This window comes from Hibiscus syriacus, unplaced genomic scaffold (genome assembly GCF_006381635.1).
Source record: "Hibiscus syriacus cultivar Baekdansim isolate YM2019G1 unplaced genomic scaffold, ASM638163v2 tig00116996_pilon, whole genome shotgun sequence".
Taxonomy (NCBI): Eukaryota; Viridiplantae; Streptophyta; class Magnoliopsida; order Malvales; family Malvaceae; genus Hibiscus; species Hibiscus syriacus.
Genome location: NW_024063512.1, coordinates 1,118,435 through 1,144,173, shown reverse-complemented (window position 1 = coordinate 1,144,173; position 25,739 = coordinate 1,118,435). Strand labels below are relative to the sequence as shown.

At 34.8% G+C, this 25,739-nt stretch overlaps 3 protein-coding genes across 4 annotated transcripts; 2 read left to right on the top strand and 1 right to left on the bottom strand.

The window, feature by feature from the left end:
• The first annotated feature begins 8,203 nt into the window (after positions 1–8,203).
• On the top strand, positions 8,204–10,127 carry LOC120193454 (protein BREVIS RADIX-like). The gene is made up of 5 exons (XM_039195942.1): positions 8,204–8,320; positions 8,829–9,223; positions 9,327–9,456; positions 9,597–9,907; positions 9,990–10,127. Exons 1-5 carry the CDS (start codon positions 8,204–8,206, stop codon positions 10,066–10,068), a joined length of 1,032 nt encoding a protein of 343 aa, XP_039051873.1. The 3' UTR covers positions 10,069–10,127.
• A 6,579-nt stretch (positions 10,128–16,706) lies between these two features.
• Positions 16,707–17,798, top strand: LOC120193584 (protein BREVIS RADIX-like). The gene is made up of 3 exons (XM_039196055.1): positions 16,707–17,143; positions 17,262–17,391; positions 17,592–17,798. Exons 1-3 carry the CDS (start codon positions 16,743–16,745, stop codon positions 17,796–17,798), a joined length of 738 nt encoding a protein of 245 aa, XP_039051986.1. The 5' UTR covers positions 16,707–16,742.
• Positions 17,799–18,953: 1,155 nt separating this feature from the next.
• LOC120193738 (cyclin-dependent kinase F-4-like) lies at positions 18,954–24,353 on the bottom strand. 2 transcript variants are annotated; one of them, XM_039196177.1, is made up of 19 exons: positions 24,173–24,353; positions 23,170–23,427; positions 22,527–22,942; positions 22,379–22,414; positions 22,222–22,300; positions 21,926–21,994; positions 21,765–21,854; positions 21,533–21,671; positions 21,336–21,438; positions 21,192–21,244; positions 21,036–21,102; positions 20,760–20,868; positions 20,564–20,629; positions 20,403–20,471; positions 20,216–20,279; positions 19,999–20,115; positions 19,669–19,700; positions 19,493–19,571; positions 18,954–19,195 (listed from the first exon to the last, which is right to left on the bottom strand). In XM_039196177.1, the coding sequence occupies exons 3-19, from the start codon at positions 22,556–22,558 to the stop codon at positions 19,023–19,025; spliced, it is 1,377 nt and encodes a 458-aa protein (XP_039052108.1). In that variant the 5' UTR covers positions 22,559–22,942; positions 23,170–23,427; positions 24,173–24,353; the 3' UTR covers positions 18,954–19,022. The 2 variants fall into 2 exon arrangements, with proteins under 2 accessions (XP_039052108.1, XP_039052109.1); XM_039196178.1 differs by having other exon boundaries at positions 18,957–19,177; positions 24,173–24,352.
• Between the last annotated feature and the right edge of the window lie 1,386 nt (positions 24,354–25,739).

Here is a 25,739-nt window from a genome sequence, read left to right as displayed (position 1 = left end):
ATATTATTTATAAAATGTCAAGGGGCAGTTTGGTTGAGGGGGTGATGGAAAGTGAGATTTGCAAGGTTTAATCTCCTTTTCGTCCTCCCATATCTTCACACTAAAACATATCAAAACAATAATTTGCCTCCGGTTCTTGATGAACCAAGAACTAACAATAGTGTTAATGAGGAGGAACCCAGCTCCAAGGATAACAATCAAGAATAAGAAGAACGGGATAAAGGTTGGCTTCAACTCAGTATAGGCGGTCGAGACTCTCGCATCAAAGCCAACATGATCTGCTCCAACGTGTTATCCTTCTTCACTGAATCCAACGTCGAGCCGCATTATATAAACGATTTGGAGAATGTTTTAGAGGAAGAGAGTTTTGATGGATCGTAAAAGAAGAAGCTGCTTTATTTTCCCGGGAAAATGGAGTCAAATTCATGGAGCTTTCGTTTTTCCAAGTCTTCTTCTTGTTCGTCTTCATCTGCGTCTAGGCGTCGCCAATCACGATCTGTTTCTAGAAGGAGGGAATGCTAAGCTTTCTTAGTAATACAATTTGGAGCATCATCTTGGAAATCGAAAGGTGTAGATACGACTTAAGAATAATTTGCAAGAGCAGGAGCAGCGCCATTAACTTCCCGATAGATAAACCTAGCTGAAATGTGAGGATGAGCGGCCAAGAGTTGACGAGCGTCGCGAATATTGAACTGTTGAACAACATTCCAGCAATCACTTTCAATCACCACCCTCGACAACTCAATACTCATCGCCAATCGGACATCATATGCGATCGCCAAAGCTTCCACAACACTTACTGAACGAGGAACACCAACAAGGAACGCTTGTCCTGGCATAACAATGCCATCACTATTGCCCAAAATCATGCCAATTGCTGGTAGAGCAGGCCGAGGGCATGCACCATCAAAATTCAACTTGAAAGTACCCATCGTAGGTTTAATCCAACAGAGAAGATGGTAACATTGAGGAGGTATTTTTAATTCTTGGGTTTGTTCTTGGTTCCATTTTAGGATTTTCACGTTATTTGGATATATATATATATATTAGTTTAATTGTGAAAACATTCAAAATTGTGCCTCTTGTCATTATTTTAATCGAATTTTGCAATTTGTTCTTCACATGTCGCTGTTGCTATAGCTCATCGTGAACTTCTGTAATATTTTGATTAGGTGTAAGTATGAATTCTCTTTTTATTCTTTTGGAGTTAAATTTACTAGCTAAAGTGTCAGTTTTGGATTACAACATTTTGAAGTATTCTACTATTCTTTATAGTATTCATCTATATCTGTACATATGTTGCTTTAAACATAGTCTTGGTAGCTCATGTGGATGTGCTCCTAAACTCAGAGTCTAAGTAGCTTAAATGTGTGCTTACTTTTGTCTGTTGTTCAATTTTTAATTGTTATTTATCCTAAGTAACCATGCGGTTTATTTATTTATTTATTTCTCCCTTCAATTTATCTAATATTTGTTTTCAATCTAACCTTCTTTGACTTTTTTAGAGTTAATTTCAATCGATCAAAAGGTAAATAATTATGATCGAATTTTTAAATTTCAATTTAAATTTTAATTTTCGCAATTAAGACAACTAACAAATTAATTGGTACCGAAAGGGCAGTACAATGGTACTAATCCTTCCTTGGCTGTAACCGACTCCCGAACCCGACACATCTTTGGAAAGACGCAGATCAGGTAAGAAATAGGGTATCTGATCAACCCATTTGTTTTAAAATAAATTATCGGTGGCGACTCTAACCCATTTAATCCAAATCGAAGCCCAATTCGGGGCCCAACCGAAATATGGTTGCGACAGGTCTTTCATTAATATTGCCATGTTTTGCATTCTTTATGCTTAGCAGAGTGGGCTGATTTGTTGAAATTTAATCGGACCTTTATGAAAGATAATTTGGAAACTAATTTTGATTAGGTTGATTATTAATCAGGTTTTACTTATCAAAACTACTTTTCATCACGTTACACATTTTCACATTTTCACATTTCAATCTTCGAATCATGAAATTTCTATAATTTTATTGTCCAATCTATTATCAGTTTGCAAAACCTCCATCTCTGAGCTTTCAAAGTCATTTGAGAAAGGAATTGACGATCTCCGCAGCCGATTTGGAACGCCCTCCGCTTAGGTTTGATTCTGAAACTGGAACAGGATCTTCTTTTCTGCTACTTTCATCATTGGTGTAGTATTAATGCTGTCGTGATAGCTAGCTGTTACTGTTCGGAAGGATGTAGGGTTTGTTCGCAAAACAAAAGAAACAAAATGGAGTCGTTAGTTGTTCATATCAAGTAGCACTTACTATAGACACATTATTTTATGTTTGAGGAATGATTTTATAAAATTATAGGGATAAAAATAGATTATCAATAAAAGATGCAAATAAAAAAATTCAAAATATAATAATTTGAAAGAGACGATTATCTCAACCGCTCCATCGATCCATCCATGCTTTCGAGCTTTGTAAGGATGCCACAAATCTAGAAGGTTGAACTCTTAATTAGCAATCATATCTTTTGCCACAAAAAGTACGCACATGGCATCTATTTATTTGTTGTTTGTCAAATCAGTAGTTAAATTTGACAGTGTTTAAGTTTTGGGGGTATGAAACTAATCTATACAGTAGAATAGTATAGGTATTAAATAAACGTTTTTGTTGTACATACACCACATTACATATGGAATGAAAGTTCAGGGATAAAATGTGAGATTAACTCATTTGAATATAGAGGGCATTTATTTCTTTCCTTTAGTCCTATGTTTCTTAGTTTGAAGGAAAAGTGACACTTACCGACCAAATGTTACTCTAGTTCCATAAGAAGTACCGTCCATGACAAGTTTCAAGAAAGAAATCAAATAAATTTTTTTATCAAAGAAATCAAAGAATCCAGGGTTGCCTCCACTTTAGTTTACCATGAATGTTGGTAGTGTTAGGCTAGTTCAATATGCTTTGGGTGCATTTGATATGATCTGCCATTTCTCATTGGTTTGTTTATGCTACATACATAATCTTCGGTTTTAATATTTTTTTTCCATAAGCATATGCCAGTTTTGAGTTGCTGCTATGTATCGACTGCATTGTCAGTTCAGGTGGATCGGGTTAGACTTAATTTTTTTATACATTTTACTTGAATTGAGTTTAGATAAATCTATAGACTCGTATTTTAAATCGAGTTAAATCTGAATAAAAAGTATAAACAAAATCATTTTATTTGAATCCGGCCTATAAAAATGTCTAGTATGAGTGCATTGGTTTATTTTGAAATAAAGGAACATTTTGTGGGTACTTGTGTTAAAGAAACAAGGTGCTTGAAATTCTAAGTTGTTTGAAGCTTTGTATGCGGTTTTAAGGAAACTTTGCCTGCATCCAATGCCTTTTTTCACTTACAATATCGACTTTAATGGGTCACGTAAGTATGTGATATGAATCAAAACAACGATTGCAGGTGAGATCGGATCATCATATATTCTACTGATCTTTTCCTTTATTTCTCAAATAGGTTACAAGATATTGGTTATAATTATTATTATGGGGAAGATGTAAGTTGTAATGCTTTGCTTTGCGAACGTACCTATATAGCTACATGCAATGCAAGATGTAGCATATCTTTAAAAAGTTAAAGACCCCTTGTTATTTTTTAAAATAAAAACAATATAATAGTTATTCTAATTATTTGCTCAAGATAATTCTATGGACCATCGATATGTATAAATTACCAACTAATATGATTTGTCTTATATATTATAATCAACCTTGTAATATAACTCTTATTTGACTAAACTTGGATAATTAATGAACCAATATTTACTTATCACTTAATTTTGGAAATCTATTTCCCTCTTGATATGGTGCTACATAAATATAAGTTGCATTGGAGATCTTTGTTTACATGCATAGAGATTAAATGAACAAAAAACCGAAAGTTGGTCATTAAAGTAATAAGGATGGTATTTAATTTTGAAATTGTGACCGAAATAATCAAATAGATGAGTGGAAGGGGGAGGACCATGACTACGTTTTTTCTTGCTTAAAAAGATGTTTGCAAGAACGACTTTGAACCAAAAGATTAGCAGTCCCATGGCTTGCCATGAGGGCAATCTCTATATTAATTAAAGATAATATTATTTGATTCAAGCTTAGCCCCAAAAGAAAAGACAGTGGCTAGTTGGCAGTCTAGAGAAGAAAAGAAGAAGTGGTGGCATTGAGTTGTTTTGTTTTGCCCCCAACAATTCTTTGCTTAAAGCCAAGGACAAAACACAGTTTGGTTAAGTTAAAAAGCACACATACAATACAATACAGTTGCCCATAAATTCCAAAATTGCAACCACAGCTACTGACAACCGACAATAGCAAGTTAATAGTTCTGCAACTGCCCACCCAAAAAGACGAAACACTTCCCAAAGGATTAGTGATCCGTCACAGCCGGTTTAGTTTAGTCAGTGATCAAATGTCTACTTGAAGTACTATAATCTCTGAACATCAATGTTTTCTTCAGTCCCTGGCCAAGTGAGACGAATAAGAATCTAGTACCATAACCCTAAACCAAAGAAACACCTTTCTTCCTTTTCTTTTCCAAATAAATTTGGGGTTTTCTTATTCCAATTTGGATTTGTAGCAGTGTTGATTCCTTCACTAGATGTTGGGCATCTAAGTACTACACGACCATCAGTCTGATTGGACCATCCATGTATGCACTCTAACCCTCCTTGTCTTCCCTAGAAGAAAAATATTACATAATTTAATATATATGCATATATAATAAACGAAGTTTCAGCCTACCATTCCCTCAAAATTATTCATTTAATTACTTGAGGGGGGTCATTCTTCTCATGAAAGAAAACGTTATTAAAGCTAGCCCTAGCCCTAGCTATGTAATATGTATGTATAGAGAGAGATCTAATATAGCTAATGGTTATATTAAAGCCAAAACTTAATGTTAACCAAAGATTCTATACTTAATGGGCTTGTAAACTTTTTGTCATTACCTTTTAGGAAAAGGTTTTCATTGTCACGAATGAATGGGTATTTTTTTAAATAACATGAATCTGTCATTTTTTTAATTTTTTTCTTCTTCCCTTAATATATTGAACTATATTTAATAATTTAATCAAAATAATATGTATATTTTTAAAAATCACTTCCTACGTGACACGTCTTTATAAAAAATATATATTTTTAAATAAAACAATTTAAATATCATTTAACTAAATAAATATTATTCTCATAAATCAATATGGATTACCAATGTAAACTAGGGTAAATTACATATTTAGTTATCCAACTTTCATTTTAATTACATTTTGGTCATTCTTTTTTTTATAATTACAATTTATTACCTAAGAAAGCAGAGTCTGCTACAAATTAACACCACTAAGGACACAAAACAACTGAAAGCAAACTAAAAATTGTGCTTTCAGCTCAGTACAAACAATGAAAGAAAGATAAACCCCCTCCAACTAACAACCAATCACACAATACCTCAATCATTGACGGAGTATGTATTGAGAGATATCAATTGACACCTTAATTTTTTTAATTTATTCATATAAATTATATACATATATATAATATAAATAAATAACACAAAACCCTTTAAAAAGTTTTAGCACTCTTTAAAAAAATTGACCCTATTTTCTAAAAAGTATTTAACAACAAAAAATTTTAAAATTTAATTTTTTCACTTAAAAAAATCCTTCATGTAATTTTTAAATTTAACACCTCAAAATAAATTTCTAATTCCTATGACTTTAATTATTAAAAAACTGAACATTTACCTCTCCCTGCTTGATAGACGCCCCCATAACCCTCAACCTGACTTCTTCCTTGATCTTCCAGACCAGCACATCAACAGCCTTTCGATCCTCACCAAAATAAAATATTAGATATGCTTTAAAAAAAGAGAAAATAACCTCAGTGATAAAAAATGCCTTATAATATACGATTTTAACCATTTTTTTTGAATTTGCCAAAATGACCAACTAAATCGTAATGCTATCGATAATTCGCAACGCGATCTCCGGTATCGCAAATCAGTTTCTAGATTCGCAACGCGAACATCGACTATCGCAACGCGAACTTCGACTATTGCAATGTGATTTTCCAAATTCGTTGCGATAGTCCAAGTTCGCGTTGCGATAGTCCAAGTTCGTTGCAATAGTCGAAGTTCGCGTTGCGATAGTCGAAGTTCGCGTTGATATTTATTCCAAGCGATTTATTCCAAGTTCGCGTTGCGATTTATTCCAAGTTCGTTGCGATAGTCCAAAATCGCAACGACTGGTGGTATTGCATTTGTTTCTTAAGAATTTTCTCTAAAAAGATAGTATTCGCGTGGACGTAATTATTCAGGAAACAATTAACAATCATGCACCTTAAAACAATTAACAATCATGCACCTTAAAACAACTGAATCAACAACCAATTGCATTAGTATTATACGATTAAATATGTCATAATTAAAAGTCAATCTACAATCAATCGCGATTATTGCAATTTTAAGCAAAACATTCAAAAAAATTGCATCACTCGCGAGAATAAAAAAAATTATTATCGTGCAATTACAATCAATTGAAAATAAATTAGAATTGTATGAAAACTAAACGAACCACAAACACTTTTCATACAAATACTAAAGTCATTAACTATAATTCACAAATAATATCATTATTTAAGGCTCAATCTCACATAGTATTGGGAACAAGTGTTGGTAATGCTCAATCTCACATAGTATTGGAAACACTATTGGGAATGGTATTTAAGGCTTGGCTTTCCCACTTCCTTGTTGAGTGATAGAGAACAAGAGAGACTCTCGCGCGCCGCCGCCGTCCGTCTCGTCTCGTGGTTGTGGTCGTGGTAAATCGCAACGCAAACTTTGACTATTGCAACGAATTTGGAAAATCGCATTGCGATAGTCAAAGTTCGCGTTGCGATAGTCGATGTTCGCGTTGCGAATCTGGAAACTGATTTGCGATACCGGAGATCGCGTTGCGAATTATCGATCGCACTGCGATTTAGTTGGTCATTTTGGCAAATCCAAAAAAAGTTGGTTAAAATCGTATATTATAAAGCATTTTTGGTCACTGAGGTTATTTTCTCAATAAAAAAAATATAGTTGACTGATCAAAATGAAACAAAAGTGATATTTGATGACTAAAAATGTAGTTTACCCTATAAATTATTCTCAAATTCTAATCGCATTTCGCCACGTGCCCTACTTTTGGTGCAAGTATGATATCCTAAACCTTTATTACATCAGCAAAACACGTTGTCCTACATGTTCTTCCCTTTCCGATCTCTTGCCTCTAATAAGTAACAACAAACAAGACAACATTTTCCCGTTATTTAACGGCAGAACCCCCAGATGCCGTCAACTCGCTAACCCCGACTCTCAGTCAAGTGTAGTTGACCCTGTCTCTATAAATGCAACTCCTTGTTTTTGTTTCCTTCTCCTTATCTCTCCGAGTGTTTCTGTCTGATTTTTTTTTTTTTTCCTATTTTTGGCTTCATTTGCCAAATTCTAAATCCCCTGGGTTTCCATATCCAAAACTTTCCGTTTTGGGAAGGTCTGATATATTGGTGTACGTTTCCAGCTCATGTTCTCAACACAAATCCTTTGGATTTTCCCTTCACAGATATTAAAGCTTTGTGCTGTTTTTTCTTTCTTTCAAAGTTTCAAGCTGTAGAAGAAAGGAGCAAAATTTCTTCGTTTCAAGAATTTCGAAGGCTTTACTCGGTTATTAAAGTTGTCCAGGGTGAGTGGGTCTTCTTCTTCCTAGCTTTTCTTTTTTCTTTTTCTCAACAACCAAGCAGACCATTACTTTTCCTTTAAAGCTACTGTTCTGAGTATGTGTTTTTAATGAACGAAAAACTACCAGTTTTGAATCGTAGCTGTGCAGAAAAGCAGAGCAGAGCAGGGTCGGAGGAAATGATATCAGAGATATAAAGAATGACAGCCAATAAAAAAAGAGAAAGAGCATTTGGGGCATTGAGGGTACGTCGTTTTCGAACAATAAATGATGCCAAATAGTAGTTTTCAAGCTCTCAATGCTGCCCGATATTCTCTTGTCTCTTTGACACTTGAAATAGGTCCAACACAATGCCAGCTGAACATGTTTCTTTGTTTTTATGCAGGGATAAGAAGACAATAAGAAAACTAGAAATCAAAAGCAAACAATATTTTTTTCTTAAAAAAAATGTTTACGTGCATAGCTTGCACAAAGCAGATGGCGGACGGATGGGAAGAAGTAGAAGGAGCGCGTGGAAATGGCGCGCCTAGCTCTAAAGAAGCTGTCAAAAGCCTCACCACGCAGGTTCTAATATCAATATAGAGTCATATATTATATTATATGTTCAAGTTTCTTTCTGTTTTTAGGATGTTACAAGAAAACTATTTAAAATAGAGTAGGATGAGAGTAAAATCTAGATCTTGTGTTAAGTTTTTAGCACCTTTGATTAAGAGATGAAGCTGAGGATTGTATTTGTACATTGAAAACCAAAAAGTCAAGGCAACATCCTTGGAGAATCCAATCGACAAAAGAGAGTTTTAAATTTAATAAACAGTGGTTGAAAGTAAGAACCTTTCGAGTGAAACGGCTAGGTTATGGTACAGTTGATATATCAGTTCAGTACACTGCACTGCTCACTGTTTTGCATGGGCTATGGGAACCTAGGCTAGTAGCTATTTGAGTGACTTAGGGTAACAAGAATCCCGCCCCACTTTTTTTTTTTGAGTTATTCCTATGGACTAGGTCTGTAGATATTTGTTAGGACATTGAATTCTTTGTGCTTCTCATTAACTTGAATTATGATAATATGCAGATCAAGGATATGGCATTGAAGTTTTCAGGAGCTTACAAGCAATGCAAGCCCTGCACAGGCTCCAGCAGCTTCAAGAAAGGGAGTCGACCGTATCCGGATTTTAATGCTGCTTCTGAAGGGGTTCCATACCCCTACATGGGTGGCAGCACTAGTTCTACACCTGCGTGGGACTTCACCAGTGCCAATCATCATCCAGGAAGATCAGACGCTAGATTCACCGGGGTATTCAGTGGTGATAGAACTCCTGGCTATAGGGAATCTTTCTCGGCCAAGGATCTGGTGTTGGAAGATGAGGATGAGCCTAAGGAATGGATGGCACAAGTGGAACCCGGGGTTCATATAACTTTTGTATCCCTTCCTAATGGAGGAAATGATCTAAAACGGATTCGGTTCAGGTATGCCGATCCACCATCCAGTCCGGCAGTCCGGCAATGATTTGAGTTAATTATGTATATATATATACGGAAACTGACGTTACTCAGGCATTGAATATTGAAGTAGGGAGATGTTCAACAAGTGGCAAGCGCAACAATGGTGGGGTGAGAATTATGATAGAATCATGGAGCTTTACAACGTTCAGAGATTTAATCGTCAGGCATTACATATTCCCCCGAGGTCCGAAGATGAGGTAAACCACCTCCTTCCGTTTAAGACATTTTGTGAACCAACGAATTGTCTTAGTACATGGACATTATGCATGGTAGATGCAAAGGATGATACAAGTGTTTCAGGTTAAAGTTACTAACAGAAAAGAATTACACGATGCAGACTCAAAGGGATTCGTCTTATTCAAGGATGGGATCAGCAATGGAAAGTCCCATGCCTCATTGGACACCCAGGAACAACTATAAACCTTACAGTGCAGGGCCTAGTGCTTTAAATCCGGGTGGCACAAGAGGCGATGCATCATTGTTTGATGCTGCGAGAACGACGACCTCATCGAGAGATGAACCTTCTTTTTCGGTTAGCAACGCCAGTGAAATTGAGGCTGAATGGGTTGAACAAGATGAACCCGGGGTTTATATTACCATCAGACAGTTGGGTGATGGCACCAGGGAACTCCGGCGTGTCCGATTCAGGTAATGGAATTCATCTCTGGCCAACGTAGAGTAAGAATATATGTTTGTACTTGTTCAAAGACTGAATTATGAAATTGGGCAGCCGCGAAAGATTCGTCGAAGTAAATGCAAAGAAGTGGTGGGAGGAGAACAGAGATAGGATACAAGCACAGTACCTTTAAATGTACAATAGTATTGCACCAGAGTTACAAATGGAAGGGCAGCGGTGGATATGAATGTGTTCTGCCAATTCTCAGGGGGCTTTTTTACCACATGACTGAAAGGGTTGAAATATTAGACTATTTAAAAAAAATATATAAAGATTTATTAGGTATTAAAATACGAAATTCACCATGAACCAAGTGACCTTAGTGATTAAGGGATTGTTGTTATCCTTGAGATCTCGAGTTCAAACACGTATGTATCAGTGACGGATCCAAAAATTTAAGAATGGAAGTCCAAAATTTTAATTTTCTTTTTTTTAAAAATAATGGGTATGCAAAAATTATAATTTTTTTCCTTAACACATTAAGTTAAATTTAACCACTTTTCTAAAATAAGGGATGTACTTGGTCCCTATGGGGGTTAGTGCATCCGCCACTAGGGGTGTGCAAAAAAAACACGATCCGACCGATCTGATCTATTGATTCGATCCGAAAATTTAGATATCTGATCCGTTTTTCAATTTTCGGATAGTATGGATCGAATATCTAATTTTTTTGGATTATCGGATCGGATACGGATCTAAAATATACCATTTTTGGATTATACGAAAACCCGAATTTTTTTTGTTGCTATTTTCTATAATTCGAAACACAAGTCAATGAGAGAAGTGCTTTGCTTGCTGAAGAAGAAGACCGAGGAGAGAGAGAAGAAACTGAGGAAAGATTAGGGATGGCAAACGGGTACAGTTTCGTGGATTCCGCACCGTATCCGCTCCAATTGGAGCGGGGATAGGTATAATTTTAGCGGATAGTGGGCGGGTGTGGATTTATAAAGTGGTACCCGTCGTGGGTGGTGGGCGGGTAATGGGTTTGAGACATTACCCGTCCCGCATCCGCCCGCCCCGCATCCGCCCACCCAGCTAAATATCTATTAAATTTTGGACCATTATGAATTTAGGTGTAATTTTAGAGACTAATTTATAAATTTTAATATTGTATAATATATAACATATAATTTATCCAAATATTAAGGTCTTTAATCTGGTCTTTAATTAGGGAAATATTCGACTCTTTGATTAAACCCATAATCCCACTAACCACGTCACTTTCCATGTTCTTTAGCCCATGTTGCCCATCCAAACACAAATTAGTCGTACTATAAGCATTAACATCAAAAGCATCAGTTTTTATGTTCTTTAGCCTCTCAAAACCCATATTAGGCGCACTATGAGCATTAACATCGAAAGCAACACAACAATCCAGCTCTGCGACTACATACTCCCTACAATATGTCTCCATAACATTCGTAGAGCTACTCCTCTAACAAATTGAAGCATGCGCTGCTACCCCATCACGAACTGTCTGGGAAGCAACTCCAACATCCCATTAGTTTGCTGTCAGGCGGGTCTAGATGGGTATGTCGCTAGTGGGTAGTGGGTGTGGGGATAGATTTGAAAATGTACCCGCGTGGGCGGGTGTGGATTTGAAAATTTGTACCCATCATGGGTGGTGGGCGGGTGGTGGATTGTAAAATATTAGGTGGGTATGGAGATGGAGAGGGGTATCCGCACCCGACCCGCCCGTTTGCCATCCCTAGGAAAGATTGTTAATAAAATCTGGGTTGAGAATATCGAATGCTGGGCTTGCAGAAGGTAATTCTCAAAAACGATTTTCGGCGATACAAAAGATAAATTCCTTGATGAAATGGTTGGATCCGAGGAGCATTTACTCAATTATTTGTTTGTTTAAAAACTGCATTTCCATGACTACTTTTTGTGCTTCAAAGGTCTAGTTCTCGGATTAACGTAGACAACCTCTTTACGATTCCTGAACCTCTACATACACAATTCCTAAGTAATTTTTGATGTTCATTTATATGCTGATTTACTTTCCTTTTCTTTTTCTTTTCTATTCCGGATCTGAACTTCAAGTCCGGTTTTATCTCTTGTGCATGTAGAAGTCTAATGCTTAAAATATACTAATTAATAACTAGTTTTGTGTTATATTTCTATATATGAATGATTCTATAATTGTTTATGGTTGATGGTTTTTTGTTGAGCAGTACAATTTTCTGTTTTGATACTTTTGAACCGATGATAAAAAAAATACAAGACTAGTTATTGGCAACAATAACAAAAAATCGGATCGGATCCGGATATTTGGATATCCGATCCGAATTTTCGGATCGGATACAGATCATTACTTTAGGTATTCGAAATTTTCGGATATCCTAAAATTTGGATCGGATAATATCCGATAATGCACACTTCTATCCGCCACTGGTATGTAAGGGTATGAGCGTTCATTGTCAAATAGTTTAAAGTCTTTGTACACATATTACATTGTATTCACCCTAAATTAAAAAAAAAACTCAAAACTCAAAAGACAACTTTTAATTTGTCTAATATTTAAACTCATAATGACTTAAATTGTAATTAGACCAAAAATTTGATAACACATACTTATAATTCTTTAGTTATACTCCTACTTGATTAAATATTTAATAATTTTTTATATTTTTAAATTTAAATATTTATTTTTACATGAACCAATTTTTTATTAAATCAAAATTATATCGAATATATAATTTTTAACAAAGCCGAAGCCCCTTGGAACCCTAAGGGAGCTTTGTCCCCGCCACCTTAGAAGACCTCTTGGAGGTATACGGATTTTAGTATTCAGGTCGAGAATTACGGTATTCATGGTTTTGTTGTAATACAAAACTTGATGAAGAGATTAAATTGAAATCGTCGTATGTTAATGCAGTACCATGCTTCCACTGTTCTGTTTTTTTTCTCTTTTTTTGGAATCATCCTAATATTTTTTAATCGATAATAATGCACACAAATCTTACAAACACAATTGCTTGAAGTCTTGAACTCAAGATTTTTAGTGAGAAAAAAACTCCCCTTAATCACTGAGATCACTCGATGAATTTTCTCCACTTTAATTTTAACCTTTCCTATTTTTTTTATAAATTTACCCCAAACATATACATTCCCCATTGAATCTTACCTCATTACATATGGGAATAGGATTTTGTTGTTGTTGTATATACATTCCCCATTGACATTAACCTTCAAGAAAGAAATCAAAGAATCTGGATTCTGGGTTGCCTTCACATTAGTTTACCTGGAATGTGCTAGTTTTAGCCTACTTTATTAGGCTTTAGTTGTATATATATATATATATATATATAAATCTTTAGGGATTAGAATTTGAATATATTTAGATAATCACAGTAAAATAAATATCATCTAAATTCACACTATTATATTTGAAAATTGGAATCCAACCTTTAATATATTCAAATTGTGCAGATTTGGAACATTCCCAAGTGAATTAAGGACATAAAGCCCAACCGAAGAAAGCAATGCGCCACACAAACCATGACTTGCCTTGATGATGTATTATTTTACAAGGGATTTACTTCTTTTGCACTAGGTTTCAGCCATGACTTTCAAACAACTTGTAACCCTAGCATATCTTTGTAAATATCTACAAGTAGCTCATTTTATGTTGAGTTAAAATAATCAAATGAATGATATTAAATAAAAAGTTATCAAAACATACCAAAACTCGAATTATACCTCAATCCTCTTTATATACAATAATGACAAGAGGTTTTCTTTTACTTGTTTGTCTCATAGGTGACAAGGGAGGGTGTTTTTATAGGTATAGAAGGGGGCAGACGACCGGAGATGTGCTTTTCCTAAGAAACGTCTTTCACTTTAAATGCTGACCGAACAATCATGACCAAAATTTAAAATATTTTAATTATTTAAAATAATCCAGGTTCAAAATTTAAAAGTTTTAGCTTTTAAAAAGTTAATGAAAAATAGAAGTAAGAAAAAGTATCAATTCAAAAATTAATAAAAAAATATTTAAAAAAAAAGAAATCAATTTTCTAGGGTGAGTAAAAATCTATTAATTTTTTTATTAATACGAGATAACTATAAGGTAATATTTATTCAATTATATAATTTTCAGTAATTGATATTGAACTCTTACACCACTAACATTATTAGTGTTTAAACTCGATACTTTAAATAAAAAACATCAATTCTTTTACACCGAGATTACTTATTTCTTACTACTAAAGTTATATAAATGATTATTAATATAATATAAAATGGTGATTGGACGGTTGATCATAACTATATAACACTTGAATTCTAATCACTGTATGATATAAAATCCCAGCCATTACTGCAGACGTTGGAATTTAAACCAATCAAACTCAGCCACGTACCCTACTTCTAGTACACGTAAGAGATCCCAAATCTTTATTACATCAGCAAAACACGTGGTCCTATGTGTTCTCCCCTCTACGACTCGGCGTTATTACGTTAAAAACCCAAAATAATTAATTATTTGAAAAATAATTCTCAAACAATATTTTTTTAGAAAATTATCCCAATCAGTTTTTTAGAAAATGAACCACAAATCTCACTCTTCACAAAAAAATAATTACGACCCTGCGTTTTACAAAACTAGAGTTTTATACATTTATATTTCTCTTAATCTATAAATTAATTAAAGTTATTTGAAAATTGAATGAATCTCACATTTTGCAAAACACAAAATCTTTAAAACGTGTTTTGTAAAACACGAGGTAATTAGACGTGGATGGTTTTATGATTATAAATAATATTTAGGAGTTATTTTTCTAAATAATTAATTATTGAGGGTATTTTACATAAGATTGCCCTCCGACTCTAACCTCTAATAACAAACAAACCAGACCACATTTCCCCGTTATTTAACGGCAGAAGCCCCAGTTGCCATCAACTCACTAACCCTGACTCTCAGTCTCAGCCTCTGCGTCAAGTGTAGTTCTCCGTCTATATAAATGCCACGCCCTCATTTTATCTTCGTCTCCTCGTGTCTACTAGTATTTTTTGTCTGAATTTTGTATTGTTTTCTATTTTTTTGTTTTTCTTTGCTGCCAAACATGGCTGGATTAGATAAATTATTTTTTTCTCTCATTTGGACAGCCTATTATTCTATTGTAACATGATGTTTCCCCATCTTTGAACCAACCCCTGCATGAAGAATGTTCTATTTGGTTCAAGCAGACCCATCATCATCCTCATAAAAGAATGAACCCCATGTGTTTCCACATGTTAGTTTTCTTTTGCAGGAATTAAAGAAAGAAGACAATGTTTACGTGCACAAAGCAGATGGGGGATGGAGGGGAAGAAGTAGAAGGAGGGAGTGGAAGCAGTAAAGAAGCCATCAAAAGCCTCACCAGTCACCACACAGGTTTCACTTCCTTTCATTCTTGTAAAGCTCACTCAGGCTTTGCTTCTGTTTTTTCTGTTGTCTTTTTCTACTTTAGGGTTCGTTTGGGAAAAACAAACAAAATCATAATCCCAAGTAGCCGATATCCTTAGCCTCGGGACCACCACCTTCTTTGTCATCTTTCCTTTCACGTTTATTCATGCATGTGTACACCCACTGTTTTAATTTAACGTGGTATCAGCTAAGTATAATGATAAAAAATATATTCAATATCTAATTAAATAATTATTTTGGTATTATTTTAAAAAATATTTTGATTTTTATACGTTTCATCTTAGAATAAAAGATTATTGTGAATGAAAATTGTTAATCAACAAATGATCAACGCTCTAAAATATGAATATTTTTATCTTAAAATAAAACGTTGAAGTCAAAATAATCTTAAAAATATTAATTAAATTAATTATTTGATTAAATATTAGACATATTCATATCCTGAAATACTCTAATAAAATAATATAAACTAAAATTATTATTTAGTCAAAATTAAAGACATTATTTTACAAATTATCTCTATCAGCCAATAATTAATAGAATAGTGCGAAAGCTGTATAAGCGCAATTAGCTGATATCCTCATCAGCCGCTCGGCCTCGTACAAAGATCCCACCTTTTTAAAGAACTTTCTTTTAGGGCTAGGTCTCTAGGAGCCTCGGTAATAGGCAGATGCAGACAAACTTCCCCTTCATATGGGTTTACATATTCTCTTGGTTTTAGTTTGGGGTTTAATGGACAAAATCACTTCCATGATTCCTGCCCAATAATTTCCTCCCTACTTCCACTTAGTAGCTTCTTTACAGGTCTCAAAATATAGATAATTCCAACCTTTTTAAAATTCTATGTCCAGCATGGATACCTTAATAAAGAGAGGGAACAAAATTCTTTTTATTGTGGAAACAATTGAAGGGATTGTTAGGGTGAAGGTACATAGGAAAGCTGTTAGAGGTGATGAGGTTAATCAAAACCTTTGTATAGCTTGGGGAGTACATCCATCCTCTTAGGAGGAGTTTTGGCTTTGTATTTGTTGTAGCAGCGTTTTCTCTGCTGCTTCTTGGATAATAAGAAAGAATTTACTTATCAAAAAAACAAAAATTGCTTTTTATTATCAGCAAATAGGAAACAATTAGTGGGATATCTTTAGAAAAGACAATTGGTGTATATTAAGAAAACACCCCCAGGTGCCCTGGGTCGGTCACTGTGATTGAAAGGTGGGCATATGGGCTGTCTTTTCTTAACATACACCATGTCATTGACTTTATATTAAATTTATTGTTCATTGTATTTCCGAATATTAAATCCATGTCATTGACATGATCTGGTGGAAGCCGAGATGAATACAGAGCCGTACCTTTTCTATTTTGTGCTTCTCATTAACTTGAATTCTGATAATATGCAGATGAAGGATATGGCTTTGAAATTTTCAGGAGCTTACAAGCAATGCAAGCCCTGCACAGGCTCCAGCAGCTTCAAGAAAGGGAGTCGACCGTATCCGGATTTTGATGCTGCTTCTGAAGGGGTTCCATACCCCTACATGGGTGGCAGCACTAGTTCTACACCTGCGTGGGACTTCACCAGTGCCAATCATCATCCAGGAAGATCAGACTCTAGATTCACCGGGGTATTCAGTGGTGATAGAACTCCTGGCTATAGGGAATCTTTCTCGGCCAAGGATATGGTGTTGGAAGATGAGGATGAGCCTAAGGAATGGATGGCACAAGTGGAACCCGGGGTTCATATAACTTTTGTATCCCTTCCTAATGGAGGAAATGATCTAATACGGATTCGGTTCAGGTATGCCATCGATCATTCATGCCGGCAACGATTTCAGTTTCCAATCACATTGTACTTTTGAGTTTCTGTTAGTGAAATTATACGGAAACTGACGTTACTCGGGCTTTGAATATTGAAGTCGGGAGATGTTCAACAAGTGGCAAGCGCAACAGTGGTGGGGTGAGAATTATGATAGAATCATGGAGCTTTATAATGTTCAGAGATTTAACCGTCAGGCATTACATACTCCCACGAGATCTGAAGATGAGGTAAACCAACTCATTCCGTTTTGCCTTATGTGAATCGTCGAAATATCTAAGTACATGGACATTGGTAGATGCAGAGGATGATACAAGTATGCCAAGTTGCAGTTACAGAAAGAAACTACACAATATGCCAAGTTGCAGTTACAGAAAGAAACTACACAATATGCCAAGTTGCAGTTACAGAAAGAAACTACACAATGCAGACGCAAAGGGATTCGTCTTATTCGAGGATGGGAGGAGAAAGATTTGGAGAAGTAAATGCGAAGCAGTGGTGGGAGGAGAACAGATTTAGGATACAAGCACATTGCTGCAAAGAATTAAAGGGATGGGATAGAAGCAGTGGAAGTAAATTTGTTTTGTATTTGGATGTTCCCTCTCAATTTTGGCAACAAAATACGTTCCATACGTAAGTAGTGTGTGTAGAAGTAAAGACGGGAACAATCTTTCGAGGCAAGTGGGCTTTTGTCACTTAGGCTTTTCACAAACACATTCAACTGATAAAATATCATTCGTCATTTCCAATTCATGGTGACAACTCGTTCGGGTTCTGTTTGACTGCTGTGCCGGGACTACCCACTTCTCTTTATTTTTGTTTGTCTGCCCATTTTCAGGAGGCTTTTTTTACCTCCTTTAGAGATTAAAATATTTGATTTCAACTGTTGTTTTTATACAAAATTTGATAATTAATGAAATCTTAATATAAAAATAAATATTCAAATCATACTTATTAGAACTGTTAAAAAATTATTAAATAACACGTCTCAGTCATATCTTTTAAATTCTTTTTTATCTTTGTAAAAAAGTACTCTTATAAAAAAAAACTTCATTCTAGAAAAACTTATATGTTTTTAAAATTATAAAAAAAAAACCCATCCCAAAATCCCTCATTCCAACCTATTACCGGCCTCTACCTGCCACTAACATTGCTGCCATCGCCGTCGAATAACCCACCTATCCTTCGCCACTTCCCCTCTCCGTTGCTGCATCATTTCCCTCTCCCAAAAACAGGAAAATAATCTAATAATTTTGGGCTTAAAATTAGGAATTTGAAATTTAAGTTTTAAGGATTTATAGATTTAAAAAAATTGAGACAACAATAAGGATGACCGGTAGTGAAAATTCGACGACGAGTGAATGACCATTCAAAAAAAAAAACGAAGACAAAGACATAGTAGTTAGAAAGAAAACTTTTAAGATTTTGATGTTTATTTTATAATTTTAAAATATTTTGATTTTTTCAAGATTAATAATACTATTAAAACTTTTTATAGAATAAAAAATTTCAAAGAAATAGGAGATCAACACATATTACTTATGGTTTAACAAACGTACTATAACACCTAAAAATATAACTTTTTTTAATGAAAAATTCTTTTAATCACTTGATATTAAGTCCAAACACAAAACAACATTTGGCAAGCTGCACTTTATTTATCAAACCAAAGGTCAAAGAGACACAAAACTATTCTCAACACATAAACTCAAGTACTAGGAAAACACTCAAACAGATGACATAAAAGCATAATTAATATTTAGAAATCATGACGCTAGGCCAATCTCAATTCTCAACATTACATGCTACTACTTTCCCTGCTGATTCAATTATCAAATGGGTCGGTATAAGAAACATGTCATTAGACTCCGCTGTCCACTGAATCCCAGCCTTTACAAGTAGAGTGCCTTAACTGTGGAACATAGGGCCGCCCTTTCCCAATTGTCACGTTTGACAACTTATCCGCTACATCAGCAGCTCCAATGGCACTCCGATCCTTGTTGATGGATGCAGCAGCAGCAGCAGCAGCAGCAACTGGACCAGAACTTATATTCATGCCAATGCCAAAATACAAAAGCAGACTGACACTAAAACATGCTTTTGAAAATTCTTTAAGTTCAATTACAATCATATTCAACAACCAAAATGTGTATCATTCGAGAAAGTGAACTATTTTATTGCCATCCAAAAGCACAACTATGAATCAAATTTAACCTTATATATAGGGTTCATTTTCCTTATTTACTAAGGGCGGTTAATACTCGGAGAGAAATACTCAACAAGTAGTCATGATAAAAAAACACACGACCAATCAATTATATATATACTTACATGGACTCTTTCTTCCGGGTGGCCAACACCTTGGTTGTTTGGCAGAGATCTTCGAGGACTTGTCATTCCAACTAAGATCCTTTAAGGTGGGAAAAGAAAGACCATATTTAGAAGCAATGCACACAAAAACACTACTAGAAAAGCAGAAAAACCGGGGCATATCAGATTACAATTACCTGATTATCCATATTCAGCTTGCTTTGCACACCTGCAAGAATCAACCATTACTAAAGAATCCAACTGTATAAAACCTTGATGAGTTACATTTTGTACAAAGTAACAGGAGCACAAGTTAAGGGTTAAACTATAGCTCACAATACTGATGATTTAATTGCTAATACCATCACCGAGGAGAAGACTCAAACTTAATGCAAAAGAGCAGTATGCTTATAGTTATACTACAAACTAAAAAAGAAAACATGATATATTCATCAAATGCATATTCATTCTATCCAACATCATTAATGAAACATTTAAGCATTGTTACACTCTCTAAATTCCATTACCTGTGCCCAAAGATACATTTGTCTTCACAGTTGAATAGTTGCCACTCAGTTTTGCATTAGGTAGAGTCCCAGAGAATCTCCTACCTGATTGCTGTTCCAATGTTCCTTTCCCCCCAACTAAGCATGCAAATTAAAAATAACAAATAAATTAAAGCCCGGTAAAAGGCTCTCCCAAAAAGAAAAAAAAGGGGAAAATTGGTAAAAGTTTCAAACAAACCTGTTGGAGGAGTTCTAGACACAGCTGCCCTGGTACGGAGAGAGGGCGGAACATAATAACAACTCTGCAAATCAAAGGGAAATTATGTTAGGAAAGCCCTACCTACAACATGATTGTCATTCTGACTCCCTAAAAGAACATCCCAGAACAATATTTAAGAACACTAAAATAAACTATAAAAGACAACCTGAAAGAATGGATGTTGAAGGGCCTCGGCAGCCATTGGCCTTTTGGAAGGATCCCATGAACAGAGAGACTAAAAACGAGCAAAGCAAATGTCAATTTCTCTTGAAACAATCCCATCACGAGGACTAAAAAAAGGCAACAGAGAGCAGATATGCACTTAACTGTAATAAGGTTAATAGCATCATCACTAGCTGATGGTATCAACATGGACAGATGTGCACCAGGGAACTTTAATGTTCAATGACAGATTTTAAAAAAATTATATTAGATTCCAGTCACTCATATGATAATCCACACTAACTGTGCATTGGTAGAGAAAACTTTGAATTATGCTATGACATGACTCGGAGAGTAAGACCTGTGGGAACTGGTAGTTTATGGCTCTTGCAAGGTTAAGCCCGTCAGGCCACGAAACCCTAGTTGGAGTACCTATTACACTACAAATTTTGTAGATTTCATCTGCTTCACTGCATGAATAATGAAAGGTTAGCATCAGCCAGTGAACAACAAGGTGAATACCTGTAGCTGTCAAACAAATAAGAAAGATAAATAGATATAACCTATTGTCTATATCTAAGCTATGCATAATCTCAAGGAGGTTCACAGCACAAAATAATAAATTAAAAGAACATACCTAGCACCAGGAAAAAGGGGGCGTAAGGTGAACAATTCAGCCATTATTGCACCCATTGCCCACATATCTGTAAGCAAAGAGGGGAAAAAAACATAATCAGGACTGCCAGCATTTCAATTCTTAAGGGAATCAGTACCGACTACAATGAAAACTTACCAACTTTTGAAGAATATAGGTATGACTGAAGAAGTATTTCAGGGGCACGATACCTAAACAAGTCGAGGCTTAGACAGTCATAATAAATATAAAAAGGAACAGAAAAGGTGGAAGGCCAACTAAATCCTCAAAGTATCAAATTACCAGCGTGTTGACACATATTCTGTGTATGGAGGTTGTGAACTGATTTCCCGCGCAAGACCAAAATCAGCAATTTTTATTGTATCTCTAGTAACCAACAGATTCTCTGCAAAGAGAAGGGAGGTTAGTTACAAAATATTTCTTTGGGAAAATATCATATAAATAAACATGAATTTGTAGGCAAAAAATTCATTCGGTACCTGGCTTTAGGTCACGATGAAAATATCCACACTGGTGCATGTATGCAAGACCTTGAAAGACTTGGAAACACCAATTTCTGATTTCAACTTCTGAAAAAAGCTTTTCTCTGTCTTTCATGAGTTGGTAAAGACTGAATTCCTGGAATATTAGCATGTTATGAGAAAGGTAATCAAAGCCCCAAATATCATAGAGCTAATTATAAGTACAACACAAATACATGCTGTAACTTACCATATATTCAAACACAAAGTACAGAATGTTATTTTCCCTGATAACTTCCTTAAGCTTCACAATATTGGGATGATTCATCCTCCTCAGTGACTGTTCAAATGAGACAGACTATCATGCATATGAAAAAAAAAGCAAAATCAGAAGAAAGTGCCTCGTACTACCTTAACTTCTCTCAGATTCACACACTCATTCCATGTGTAATATTTCTTCTTCATTTTCTTAATTGCAACCTTCAAAACAGATAATATATATTCAAAAATATTGTATCAGAATTAACACATTAAAAGACATGCTTTCACAATTTCAAATAAATAAAATTGTCGGATATTTCTTCTTCATTTTCTTAATTGCAACCTTCAAAACAGATAATATATATTCAAAAATATTGAAGCAGAACCGGCACATTAAAAGACATGCTTTTACAATTTCAAATAAATAAAATTGTGGGCATACTCACAACTTCACCAGACAGTTTATTAATAGCTCGCCATACACTGCCAAACGTCCCGTCACCAACTTCCTTAATTATCTTGTACCTAATACATGCGAAAATTGATAAGAAAAACTAGCAGAAATGATTACCCTCTAGACATCCCCCAGATAAAACAACATACCTCTCCATTTTCTTGCAGAAGAAAAAGTAGCCCTTTCTTTATTCAACAGTTGTGTAAGAAACAACGGTAGTCCTATGACATATATCTTCAGTAGAAGATTGATTGTATTAGAAACAATAAAACATAAACAAACTGCGTTGCTGGTCACCTCAGTTCACCATTAATTTCCTCAGGCAACATGCAAAAGCATAAAATCAGAAACAATATGGTTGATGGGCTTCAGAGCTTTATTCATTACTATACCCACAGCTTCAAGCAGAGAACAAGGCATCGTCATAAGGAACAGATGAGCTCCACAAAACATACTGACAGGAAGCAACCAGAATGAATGATTTGATCTATCAAACAGGAAAGATCCCAAGATTAAATCCTCTCACTTGGTTTAAAAACTTTAATTGAAGTCAACTCATATCGGCTAAATAGAAACTGGTGCAGAGTGCTCGATACACCAATATCTCATCACTTATAAGTTCCCATCAAGAGCAACAACAGAAAAATAATTGAAAACTAGAGCTGCTAATGCTTAGCCTGCAACTTTCAACTGTCTAACAAGAGTGTTCAGACCTGTGAAAATAGAATAATGGCAAGGAAAATACATTAGAGGATAGAAAAGGCACAAATAGTTGACAAGTATAACAAAACACAATTATGCAAAGATAAAGGCACTTGAAAGGCATAGGCATTTTCCAAAAGTCTTCAACTGGATGTTGTGTCATCAATTCACTACAAATAAAATATTCAGATCCTACCTATATGATTTTTAATCAAACAGAGAAGATAGAACTGCTTACTTGAAGAAGTTTGCGAAAGATCCAACACCTATCTCAGAAGAAACTAGCATGACTCCTGTGTTGAGTGATGAAACGAGACTGGGGACTAAGTGCAGTTGACAAAGGAAACCAAAAGGAAATCTCCATGAAAAAGAAACCGCCGATCTAGTACTTCTTGGAATGAAAACACTCGGAGAAGGTAACAATTTGACCAGAAGCACACTTTTTCCATGTCTTGAAAAGGAAAGTGAATCTCTTTAAATCCAAGTCAGGTGCAATCTAACCTTAAAACAACATCAATTGAAACTTGCAGTTTAGATATATCTGACCAGGGCGCATAAACCAATATGATACACTATTTCTACTACAAAATGAGGATATAGTACCATAACTGATGAACAATACTTAAACTAAACTTATCGCTGCTAGTAAATAAAGGGATGAAAAAATAGTATCGCTCAGAAAAGGGTACATGCTAATTCAAGAATATAATATGCATATTGCAACTATGTGCAAAAAAAGTGGAATAATTTTCATTTTATGAAGCGATTTTTTTAAAAAAGGTCCGAGACTAGAGTGTCTAGAGCAACATTCAATCAACATTCTCACTTAGCTGCGACCTCAAAAGATCACAATAAATCAATGCTCAATTCTAGATACCAACGATGGCTCAAGGTTTGTTGGTGGTGATGATGTTGATGATGATTTATGAAAAAAATCAAACATGCTGGAAACCCCGTGGAACAATCATCATGAAACAGCAATATCAACGGATTAATTTAGGAAGAGAGCAACAAATCCTAATATATTTTCTAACAAAATCAAACACGCAAACCCTTACCGGTAAAATCACCTTAAGCAATGGGAATCCGTAATTATAACATGCGGAAAAACAAAGTATAGAATATAGATACGCAAAAATCGAAGAATATATCCAATTGAGAAGAACCCTAATCTGCCCTGAACACGAAAGAAAAAAGAAGGAAAAGATGAAATCGTATCAGATCTAGGTAAAAAGAGAAACCTGAAGATGAAGCGGTATAAACACCGTCGCCAAGGACGGGAGGAGGTTGAATCCAGAGCGTCGCTATTTCTCTCTAGCAAAAGTAGAATTTTGTGTGCGTTTGGAATTATAATGCGAAACACGGTATGGCCTTTGCTTTATATACTGTTATTGGTTGAGGCGGCAGTTCACATTGTGTGTGAACCAAGAAAAGGCGTAATTCTGATTCGATTCTATTTTTAGGTCAGTCGGAATCAAATTTATTGTTAAATAAGATCTTGTTTAATCATTCTCTATTTTTTATATTTTTAATTAATTTCTTATATTTAAATAAAATTGATAAATTTAGAAATAAATATTATATCATTTTTACTTATCTTTGATTTTTAATAAAAATAAATATTTTTATTTCAAAAAGAAAACCATCTCTAAATTTTGAATCAAATTCTATTTGAAAAAAACCATTAAATATTCCATCAAAACAAACGTAACTAAAAACTATATTTATCATAATATTTTCATTTTTTATTTATTTTTCAATTATTTTCTTATTAAGTACCGAGTCATCTTGAACATTTTTAAGACCCTTAATGAAAGTAAAAAAAGAAGTCCTCATAGACCGAAAGTATCTTTTATTACTTTGAATAATTAATTTAATATTACATTAATAAATCTTAGAAGGATGATTAGATTAGGGTCATAAATTATAAAAGTAAAAAGTGAGATTGAAAAAATTTGGGGCCTCGATTATAATAGTAAAAAGTTAGCTTAAAAAATTAGGAATTTCAACTATAAAGGTAGAAAGTAAGATTAAAAAAATTAGTGACCTCAATTATAAAGGTAAAAAGTATGATTGAAAAAATTATGAGCCTCAAATATCGATTATAAATGTAAAATATGATATTTAAAAATTAGGGCATCAATTATAAATGTAAAATATGAGATTTAAAAATTAAGGCCCTTTAATATCGATTATAAATATAAAAGGTGAGATTTAAAAATTAGAAACCCTAAACCCTTAATTATAAAAGTAAAATATGAGATTACAACAATCATGAACTTCAATTATAAAGAGAAAAAAATTAAAAAAAAATCAAATACTTCAATTATAAAAATAAATTTATTTGATCGAAAATTTTGGAGTACTATAAAAGATAGGGTCTATTCCCATATGTGATGGTGTAAGGGGAGGTAGGATAGTAGGTTGCCCCAACGCCAGGTTGAGAGCAGCTTCCGTGAGAGACCTCTGACAATCAGAATTATGAATTGCCCACCATGGGACTCGATCCCAATACCACAAGGTTAAGAGTCTTGCGCTCTACCAACTGAGCTGGACGGGCAATTCAAAATTTGCTAACCCTATTCCCATATATAATGGGGTAAGGGAGAGGTAGGATAGTAGGCTGCCCCCAACGCCAGGTTGAGAGCAGCTTCCGTGGGAGACCTCCGACAGTCAGAAATTATGAATTACCCCCCATGGGACTCGATCCCACGACCACAATGTTAAGAGCCTTGCGTTGTACCAACTGAGCTGGACGAGCAATTCTAAAATTAGCTGACCCTATTCTCATATGTAATGGAGTAAGTG